The sequence below is a fragment of the Parasteatoda tepidariorum genome, chromosome 4 (genome assembly GCF_982258835.1).
Source record: "Parasteatoda tepidariorum strain Cologne lab strain chromosome 4, Ptep-v5.0, whole genome shotgun sequence".
In the NCBI taxonomy this organism is placed as follows: Eukaryota; Metazoa; Arthropoda; class Arachnida; order Araneae; family Theridiidae; genus Parasteatoda; species Parasteatoda tepidariorum.
Window position 1 is genome coordinate 74633524 of NC_141758.1, and position 11829 is coordinate 74645352.

Genomic DNA, 11829 nt, shown 5'->3' on the forward strand with positions numbered 1-11829 from the left:
GACAAAATTCCCAACTTGAGTTCAGTTAAATAGTTACAGACCTTTCAAGAAAAGCTAGAGTTTAAAAATTCTTTATCTCAAGAAATATTCAATCCTTATCGTCTAAATTTCGTATTCAGAAATTTAAAATTACATAGCTTAAAATGATAGATAGATAAAATATTTTTACGATTATAAATTAACTTCATAATTTATTATAAATAATTATTTAATTCATGTTATAAATTGAATTTAAAATTGTGTATGAATTTTTTTCAATTTGAGTAAAAAATAATAAATTTACTTAAGGTACCCGAATACCTTCGGTGGCAAATTTCTGAAATTTTAAATTTAGAAAATTCTTTTTTGGATTTTTGTGTGTATTACATATTAAAACATAATATGACAACAAAAAATTATGAAAAAAAAATTTTTTTTAAGAAAATATGGGGAAAAACTGGTAAAAAAAGTGCAAAAATTGACCAACTTTTTAAATAACATAACTTTCTCAAAATTTACTATTTTTTCATCATTTTTGCTTAAAAATACTCATAAAATCTCCTTTAAGGAAATAGACTATGCATTAGATGTAGTATTGATATTTAGAAATTTTGGGGCTAAGATCGTAATTTATTCGGCAAAAAGAGCCAAAAATTGCTACTAATTAATTTTATTTTAGCTGTAAAACATAAAATAATAGTTGAATTAACTATTCCATAGTCTATTTCCTAGATATATATATAGAAAATATTCATGCAAAATTTAGAGAGATTTGAACTAATATATTTTGAGATATTGCATTTAGAATGAAGGAAAATATCGGAAAAATTAGTTTTGAGAAAATGGACAAAAAAGACAAAATTTTCAATGTAACCATATTTAATACATTATACAACAGGAAATATTATTAAAATAATATTATCTGACCTTTCTAATTTCTAAAAAATATATTTGCATTTTTGTAGATGATAAAATTTTTTTTTTATAAAACTATTTACATCAACTCGAAATAACAGTATAATTGTATTTTGTATTTGTATATACACTAGTTATGTAATAATTAAACAATTATTATGTAACAATAAAGCAATAACTCTTAACTCAAAGAGTAGGATAAACACCTTAAATACACACATTCATATATTTTTATATTATGATTTTACAGGTATGATAAAATGCAAATGCACTAGACAAACTTATATTTCGTAAAAAGTCAAATTTATAATTGAAGTCTGTTAAAATCCACCAGGCTTATATGTAATGCCTTCCTTTTTCTCCAAATGTGTATTTCTCTTTTTGCGAGATGCTTTAAGAATTTTTCGCTGCTTTTTAGCGAAATTGCTGGATTTTCTTGATGCATCTTTTACACGGGACATGTCCAAAAGCTCATAAGCTTTTCGGGTATAATACCCCGGTTCCACATTCAGTTCTTTTAGAACAGGCAAACATCCCATGTATCCATCATTAAATTCGATTACTGCATCATAGGCTGCAGTTTTTAATGTTTTCAGCCCAATAAAAACATCTTTGGGAGCTCGCTTCCACACCACACCATTAAACGATTCATTTGCATTTTGGGTCTTACCGTGGAGGCATTTTAACAACAGTTCTCTATCACAAAGTGCCCAGTACGTTGGCTTCACCTTGTTTAAAACTGCATCAGATAAACCACCGTTTTTTTCAACGAATGGTTTACCTGAATGCAGTGATCGTTGGTATGCGCACCAACTATTTTCTCCAATAGGACATTGTCCATGCATTGGTTTTTTTGATGTTGAGGCACAATGATACAATGCTGCAATTGTATTCTGCTGCATTTTTTCCAAATCTCCAATATTACTTCGAATGGCAATCCCATAGTAGTTTTGGAGTCTGTCGATAAAGGTGTCTGTGAGTTTTCCTTTTCCCGACAGACCCGGCACTTTACTTTTCAGTTTACGCAAGTGAGAACCTACTCTCTTTTGAATATGGCCAATGCACTCCATTTTCACCACACTATCCTCTCCATACGTATCTTTAACTTTTTTGAAACCTTTAGAGTCTCCATCTCCAAAATATTTAGTATATTTCAGAGAGTGTTTTTTGACGGAACGCTCAAAAATTTTGCTGACGCCAACAACTTCCATATGCGACGCAGACCCGGAATAGTTTTTGGAACAGTCATGCTCAACTTTCATTGAGAGCTGAACCATATTCCTTGGTTCTCGTTCGATGGTTCTACATATTCTGCAATATGACGAAAGAATTTCCACATCCAATACCTTTCCTGTATCAATAGAAAGGGCAGCAACACACCCATTCAAAGATGAATACCCACGTTTCTGCCAGGACCCATCTAGGGAAACACCACATTCTGAGTCAGTAGCGACAGAAGCACAGGTGTTAATGAGTTCATTAGCTGCTCTTTTCATGGAGTTTTGAGAAACACTGGAAACAGCATCAAATATCTTATTCTGATGCGAATTGAAAGCTTTCTTGCTCAGAGGTGGAGGCATATTCAGTGTAGCACACAATTTTTTTCCTGATTCGTGTCCTTTTCCAATTTGTCGTAAGCCATACACAAACCTGGAATTAATTTCTGCTACATTATTTTCTTTAGTAGAAGAGGCAAATCCCTTTACAAAATCACATGCTTCACATTTTAAAGAAAAGTGTGAGCAAAGTCCATATCTGCTATCTTCAACTAAGCTAATGCCAGTTGAAAAACAAGTGGGACAACAGAGCACAGAAAAAACAGCCTTGATTATATCTATATCAATAATTCTGTTTCCAGTCACCAATTCAGAACCAATAACACTCATTTTTTGCAATTTCAGTTTACAAGCACTTGCAGTTGAAGGAGAAACTATATCCGAAGAAACATCTTTTTCTTTCGTGAATCTATTCCCATAAAACTTACGTTTACGTTTCAGTGAAGAATTTCGAGGCATTTCAACGCCAGAAATAACAAACGTAACAATAAATTAACAGTCAACTTAAAAGAAAAATATAACAGAAACAGTAAACGTAAGAAATTAACAAAAATATTATAAAGAAAATTCAACGAAAATAACGATAATAAAAAGCAAAGAAGTAAGAGCGCAATCGAATTCAAATCAACGAGATTCAAATATAAACAACCTAGGATGGAATGTTTACATGTGTGATGCCAGATTTAAACAAATATAATATTGTACAAATAAAGAAATGTGGTTTCCAGATTTGTTTTTTATATTTTGAAAACTTATTTTATGGTTTTGGTCGAAATTAGAAAACGAAACTAGCGAAAAAGGCTTACTTCCGGTTTTAGTTTCACATTTCCGGTTGCTCAAAACCGAAATCAATGTTTTTTTAAACCATCATAACTTCTGATCTATTTCACGTAAAAACGAAACTCAAACGGTTTTGGAAAGAGAAAAGTTCAAAATTTTATTTTATATAAGAAACAGAAATATGATATTTTAGTCAAAATTGGTCAAAAAAAGGTAGTCGGGTACCTTAAAAGAATCTAAAATACAAGTTTTGATTTCAAAGCTACATAAAATCAAAAACATTATTAGTCTATTCGCATATTTTGCTTGAATAAACTGTTATAATTAATATTATACTAGTTATTGCTTAATTCTCTTTAATTCTAATATAAAATCTAAATTCGAATTAATAAAAAATAAATAATTGTTTTTTTTTTATTGCATAATGTATGTTTTGTGCATAAAATATGTAAATAAATTTCTATATGCACTCATTGCTTTAAAAATTAAGGTACCTAGAAAGAACTGTTTGAATGAAACAAATCTTTACTTACGTAATTACATCGTTTATATAAGTAAGTGATTGTAAAATCAAAGCAAAATTATCATTTATTGCAACAACAAAAAAGGTATTGTTGCTTATGATGTTTTGCGGCATCTCGTTGCCGTGGAATAAACACCGCTAAATCAAGTAAACGGGAGGTTGTCCAACTTGACATCCCAAGTGGTCCCAGCTATGCTCGTTCAATGATAAAATCTGGAGGTCAAGGAAAGGGTAGAAATGTGATGAAGACATTACTGCAAGCGGTCAAGCTTTGTCTTGTTGAAAATTGGATCCTGGGAGCACCGCCAAGAGAGAAAGCACATTTGGCGAAGGATGTCATGAAAGTACCGCTGGGCTGTCATGGCACCGTGGATAAATATTAGGGGTGATCGTGTGTTGTATGTAATGACACCTTATACCATCACACCAGTTCTAGAAGCGGTGTGGTGCCGTACTGCGTAGGCAGGATTGACAAGTGGTAGCAGGATTGAGTGGCGTCGTTTTCAACGACATTTCCTGGTTCATTGGACTTTATCCGAATGGAACCAGGTCTTCTTCAGTGATAAATCTAGATTTTCTTTGGGCATCATTGTATGATGACCATCGTATACGAGTATGGAAGCTGCCTGGTAAAGGCCTCAATCATGACTACTCTATGAAGCAGCACTATGCTTCTACAGCTGGTTTGATGCATTTGTGTGCTTTCGCATAGGACACACAATTACTCCCCGACGCCATGGCAGCAAAGTGGTACGCTCATGATATCCTTCAGCCACATATGTTCTCATGACAGGTCTCTCAGAGGATTTTTTTCAACAAGACTATGCTCGGCCACACATAGCAAGGATGTTACAGATATGCATCCTCCGCATTACCATCTTTTCTTAGCTTACTCTCCGCAGATTTGTAACTGAATTTGTAATGACCGGCTTAACAGGAGATCGAATCCCAGCGTTGATACCACAATACTTCTTCCATTCCTTCAATACGTAAAAAGTTTCTAGTATCCTGTACTCTTGAATCGGTCATCCTAGACACGAAACTATCATTCACGCATAAATTTCTCAGACCCCACAGAACTCCAATGTTCGTTTCAAGTTTCATTTTTATTGCTTGGAAACTAAGCTAGTTGTAAATGGTCACAAAACCGTATATTTTTGCATTCATGGAATTTTAACTGTAGCAGTTGTAAACGGTTTGATTACCGTGAATGTAAAGAAATGTTCCTAACCATAAACTTTATAGTCAATCGGATGGACTGACTGCTGCCGGTTATTTTATGGCATTGTCAGAATGAAAATTCTAATCGTGTAAAGTGGTGTATATACGAGGGTTGCTATTTATATTTCTGGCCTTGGCAGCAGTAAGGGTTGCTAGGCGACCGCAGACGATTTTAATCGAAAGTTTGATATTTTTAAACTTAAATTCAGCAGACGATTTACCATTATAGCTTCATTTGTGTTGTTGACAGTAAATTGAAAAGTTCTTCTCTTTCAAAAAATGGAATTGAATCGTGAACATTTTTGTGCCATTATTTTTCATAACTTTCGACGTGGATTGTCAAAACAAGAGTGCTTCGATGAACTTAATTCTTTATTCAGCGATAAAGCGCCATCCTACAGCACTGTAAAAAATTGGTATAACGAATTTAATCGTGGTCGATGTTCGATCCAGGACGAACCCCGTGCAGGTCGTCCAAAATCCGTTGTTGTGCCAGAAAAGATCGATGCTGTGCGTGAACTGATAAAGCAAGATCGTCATGTGACATACCGTGAGATAGAGGCGTCTTTGAAAATTAGTATGACTAGCATCAATAAAATATTGCATGAGCATTTGAGCGTAAAAATAATTTGTTCGCGTTGGATCCCGCATAATCTGACAAACGCTCAAAAAAAGGCTCTTGTCGATTGGTACAAGGAAATGTTGGAAAAATACGTTCAAGGTACATCAAAGTCTGTGTATAACATCTACACAGGTGACGAATCATGGATCTATGCATAAGAGCTGAAAAAAAACGGCAATAAACTGTATGGGTCTTCCAAGACGAGGCAAAACCAACAAAAGTTGTTCGAGGAAGAAACACATCGAAACAAATGATTGCCTGCTTCTTCGGCATTAACGGTCATGTGGCAACAGTGGCGTTAGAGCAATGCAGGACGGTCAATTCTGAATGGTACATGACCATTTGTTTGCCAGAAGTCATCGGAGAAATTCGAAAAAAGCAGAAGAACAGACGAATCATTCTTCATCGTGACAATGCGAGCTCTCACACATCGACTCAAACAAAGGCATTTCTGACGGAGCGAAAGATCGAACTGACGGGTCATCCACCGTACTGCCCTGATTTGGCACCCAATGACCTCTTCCTATTCCCACACATCAAAAATAAATTACGCGGACAACGATTTTCGACCCCCGAAGAAGCGGTTGATGCATTCAAAATGCATGTTTTGGAGTCACCTCAATCGGACTGGAGAAAGTGCTTTGAAAATTGGTTCAAACGCATGCAAAAGTGTATTGATCATCATGGAGAATATTTTGAAAAACAATAAAACCAATTTCGATCCTACATGTTAGTCTTTTCATTATTAGGCCAGAAATATAAATAGCAACCCTCGTAATAATTTAAAAAATTTTTGTTGTTGAAGCGCTCTATTAAACACCTCATTACAATTGCAGCAAAATATTAAACTGATTTTTCTGAAAGAGTATTTAATGAATTTGGTTGCAAGTCAAATTATTTTTGCAATATGAAATTTAAGCTTTAAGAAATGCCTTCATAAATGAAATCTTTGTTCACGCTTTTACGAATACTCCACTGTAAGAACCTCTTTTTGGACACTGAATTTAACTTTTGAAGGACAGCTTTAAAAAATTTAATATAGTACATATCATCCACAATGCCAAAACTACATCACTTCAACTGAAGCTCACAAATCCAATATATAAGTTGAAGTATCTTTGAACAGTGACATTCCCCAAAAGAATCACTTTATTTTATGAAGGAAATATATTTTTCCTTCCTTTTTTTAGATGTTATGAAATATATTTTTTTTGGAGAATTTACTTAGCTTTGCATCTTTCAATGTTCTTTTTTCCCCCAAATATGCTTTAAATCTATTTTTTTTTTCTGCAACATTTGGTTGGAAATGCCAGAAAGATATAATATATTCAAGTACTAAAGCGTTTTATATCAGTGGCGCTTTGGAAAAGGAATAAGGCTTTTATGCGCATAACCAAATGGTTTTTCTTTGTAAATGTTTGAAGAAATTTCATCATGATAATACAGGTTGTTATAAGTCTTTTTTTTTCTCTCTACGGAGAATTGATAAATACATTTATTCACCCGGAGAAAAGAATTCTGGTAAATTTATCGTACTATACTCTGTTAGAAATTTCACGGAAAAAAATGGCTGAATAGCAATACATTTAATTGTTATTTTATCATATTTAAATAAAACAGTCCAATAACCATAAATAAGGTGGTATTCAAACTATTAACTGTGAGAAGAACAGTTTATTAACTGCTTTCAACGATTACAGTTAAACAACCAGAATTTTATCGCAGCTCGGTTCATATTATAGCCGAGAGCTCTAATAATTTTCAAATTGAAACGAAAAACATATCTATTTATTTATTTAAAATTTTATCATTCTTAATTGGTAAATTTATTTTTACACATAATTATATCTATTGGGGTCATTTTTATAGACTCTAAATTTTATTCATAGATTCGCCTTTTCAAGACGCCAACAAAAGTGACATTTACGCACCAAAAGAAAAAAGAATGACACTGACTAAAATTGAAATAATTTGAGAAAAATCATGTAAATTCGATAAAAATTTTGAAGTCAATAATGAAGGTAACTGAATGACCAAATGACCAATCTCCATCAACGATCGTTTTACTATGGAACGGAGAATGGTCGTTCTCGAAAGGTTTCATTTTATATATATATATATATATATATATATATATATATATATATATATATATATATATATATATATATATATATATATATATATATATATATATATATATATATATATATATACACCGAAGAGCCATTACATTACATTATGACCACCCTGCTAATAACATGTAGGTCCACCTTTAGCCCTCAAAATTGCTAGCACCCACCGTGGCATTGATTCCACAAGGTGCTGATAGGTGGTATCTGGTACCAAGCTCTCACCAACTGGTTCTGCAATTCCCTCACATTGCGAGGGGGTAGTGTCCCAGCACGAATTTGGTTTTCCAAATAGGATCAAAAATGCTCTATTGGATTAAGGTCAGGTGAATTTGGGGGCCAAGACATGACTTGAAAGTCACTGGAATGCTCCTCGACGATTCGACCCTTATGGCACGGTGCATTACCCTGTTGGTAAACACCATCCCTCGCAGAAAAAACTGTTGCCATGAACCTGGTATGCAACTATGTTCAAGTAGCTAACAGACGTCAGGGATTGTTCTATGAGGATTATGGGTATTAATGTGTCCCATGAAAACATTGTTCCTGGGCGAGAAACCATGAAACCCTGGGCGAGCCCATTGTTATAGATGGAGGGTGGTCAGAAAGAAATGGCTCTTCAGTGAATGTATATATATATATATATATATATATATATATATATATATATATATATATATATATATATATATATATATATATATATATTTATATATATATATATATATATATATATATATATATGTATATATATGTATATTAAATTGTTATTTAACCATTTTTAACAGAAATTTTCAACAGTGTATTCTTCGAGATTTTTTGAAATATATATATATATACAGTGGTGGCCAAAAGTGTGGACACTTTTTGAAAGTTTCATGTTTTTCAACTTTTTGTGCTTGTAGAATATAATAATTTTCACTTAAATACAAACGTTTATATATCAAATTCAAGGTAATTTAATGTAGAATTTAATAATAAATACAGTATTACAATATCTGTATTACAAAAAAGGTTATGCAACAAATAGTCAGATCCATCTTAGATTTGCATTTTTTTAGAGTGATATTTACACAATCAATACTTAGTAGGATAACCCTTATTTTAAGACAGCTTCACAGCGTCTTTTCATCGAGTGAACGAGTGTTTGGAGTTCATCTTTCGTAATCACATGGCGCGAAGAATCAATTATAGCTTCAATAAGTTGTCTTTTATTGGATAGACGTTTTTTTTCGTACAGGAATTTTCAAACGTCGCCACAAATTTTCAATTGGATTGAGATCAGGGCTGTTTCCGGGCCATGGTAATATATCTATGCCTTTATTTTGAAAGCATGCTTTGCATACTTTTGCTCTGTGGCATGGAGCTGAATCCTGCTGAAAAATAAATGGTGCGTTGTTGGAGAAGAGATTCCTGTTTGAATGTATCAATTTTGGTTTCAGGGCAGTTTCGATGTATTTTTTGGCATTCAGGATGCCATAAATCACTTGAATTCGGCCCACACCATCTGCAGACATACATGCCCAAATCATGACATTTGTTGGATTTTTTGTAGTTGCTTCAATGCAATCAGGATGAAGCGCATCACCGACTCTACGTCTCACGTATTTTCTACCATCACTTCCAGAGAGCGATATTTTACTCTCATCACTCCAGATTACTTGCTTCCATTGATTTTCTGACCATTTAATGTGTTCTTTTGCCGACTTAACTCGTTTTTCGCTTTGCGTTTGACTTAAATATGGCTTTTTCTTTGGAATTCTAGCTTGTAGTCTAAATCCTGATAACCTTCTTCTTATTGTTCTTGAACTCACTGCAATACCAGCTGCATTCATTTCACATCTAATGGCATCTGATGACATTTTTCTATCTAGAAGGCATAGCCATTTAATTTTTCTATCGGTACTAGCACTTGTGCATTTTTTTCGGCCTGATTTGGCAGCCTGAATGCCAAAAAATTCATCGAAACTGTCCTGAAACCAAAATTGATACCTTCCATCAGGGATCTCTTCCCCAACAACGCACAATTTATTTTTCAGCAGGATTCAGCTCCATGCCACACAGCAAAAGAATGCAAAGCATGCTTTCAAAACAAAGTCATAGATATATTACCATGGCCAGGAAACAGCCCTGATCTCAATCCAATTGAAAATTTGTGTAGACGTTTGAAACTTCTAGTACGAAAAAAACGTCCATCCAATAAAAGACAACTAAGTGAAGCTATAATTGATTCTTGGCACCATGTGATTACGAAAGATGAACTCCAAACCCTCGTTCACTCGATAAAAAGACGATGTGAAGCTGTCTTAAAAAATAAGGGTTATCCTACTAAGTATTGATTGTGTAAGTATCACTTTAAAAAAATGCAAATCTTAGATAGATCTGACTATTTGTTGCATAACCTTTTTTGTAATACAAATATTGTAATACTGTACTTATTATTAAATTCTACATTAAATTACCTTCAATTTGATATATAAACGTTTGTATTTAAGCGAAAATTAATATATTCTACAAGCACACAAAGTTGAAAAACATGAAACGTTCAAAAAGTGTCCACACTTTTGGCCACCACTGTATATATATATATATATATATATATATATATATATATATATATATATATATATATATATATATATATATATATATATATATATATATATATATATATATATATATATATATATATATATATATATATATATATATATATATATATATATATATATATATATATATATATATATATATATATATATATATATATATATATATATATATATATATATATATATATATATATATATATATATATGTATATATATATATACGTATATATATATATGCATATATATATGTATATATATATATGTATATATATATGTATATATATGTATATATATATGTATATATATGTGTATTTATATGTATATGTAAACTAAAAACACCTATCATCTCTTAAAACAAATAATTTTTCTTCACTGAATACCTCATTTAAAATACTATTTTAAGATTATCTTATAAAAGAGATTTTTTTACCGATCATTTGGTAAAAAAGCAAACAGTAATTGTAAAATATTTTTGTAAAAATAAATAGTTTTTACAAATAGGGAAATAGATTAAAAGATAAGCATAGTGAAATAGATATTACGTTTTGATCATAAAACTTATTTGTAACCAAAAACTTGGCTATATTGGCGAAAGAACACGTTGGATTATTTACTTGTTACACACATTAATAAACAAATTTTTAATTTTAATGGAACTATTTTCACATCTGAAAAACATTTAAAAGTATGCAGTAACATTTTTTTACACTACGAAGTTGGAAATTGTTATGATTTACTCGATTTCCAGACACGAGAAAATATTTTTGAAAAATTCATTATTCTGGATAAAAAAAAAAAGGAAATTGTGAATCAAGATATTTAATATCTGGAGTTTCATTTATTATTTTTGAAGTCGTAATCGTTCGTCAAGTTGGTTAATATCACTTCGTAGGTTTCGTAATCTTTAGTTTTAAAAGTTGAGCGCGGAAATAAATGTCTCTCGGGAGAGATTTCAACGAAATCCTTAAAACATGAATATTTTATTCCCTAATCATCACACTCCCCAAGTTGTGAAGCATTTGAAAACATTAATCTTAGAAAACCATCTGGGACATTTCCCATACTTCATCCTCAGAAACCGCCAATTGGCAAGATTTCAAAATTTGGAATAAAAATGATAATTTTTTGTTGGAAAAGTCTTTATATTTTATACTAGCTTAATACCCTCTCTTCATACGGGTGAAAAAAAGAATAAAAAAATATTAAAAATCCGTACTGAAAAACACTACAAAGTCGTGCACGAAACTAAAAGACAAAAAACGCCACAATTAATATAAAAAATTATCCAATTGTTTTTTTCTTTATCATTCATTATTATTAGTTATTAAATTTAGCAAAACACGTTTTTAGTAGCTGATAATATCAAAACAAAGATTAACTGTATTCAGCATCATCCGTAACCTATATATATATTTCTATTACACGGCGACAGTCCCGCAGTGGACTGATCGTTAAGACACGGTTCCCAGCAGATAACCGAAGTCGAGCA

The 11829-nt window shown here is 32.0% G+C and overlaps 1 protein-coding gene across 1 annotated transcript; it reads right to left on the bottom strand.

The window, feature by feature from the left end:
• Positions 1-840: 840 nt before the first annotated feature.
• Positions 841-3334, bottom strand: LOC147811063 (uncharacterized). The gene has a single exon (XM_087161369.1). The coding sequence runs from the start codon at positions 2907-2909 to the stop codon at positions 1215-1217; it is 1695 nt and encodes a 564-aa protein (XP_087017495.1). The 5' UTR covers positions 2910-3334; the 3' UTR covers positions 841-1214.
• Between the last annotated feature and the right edge of the window lie 8495 nt (positions 3335-11829).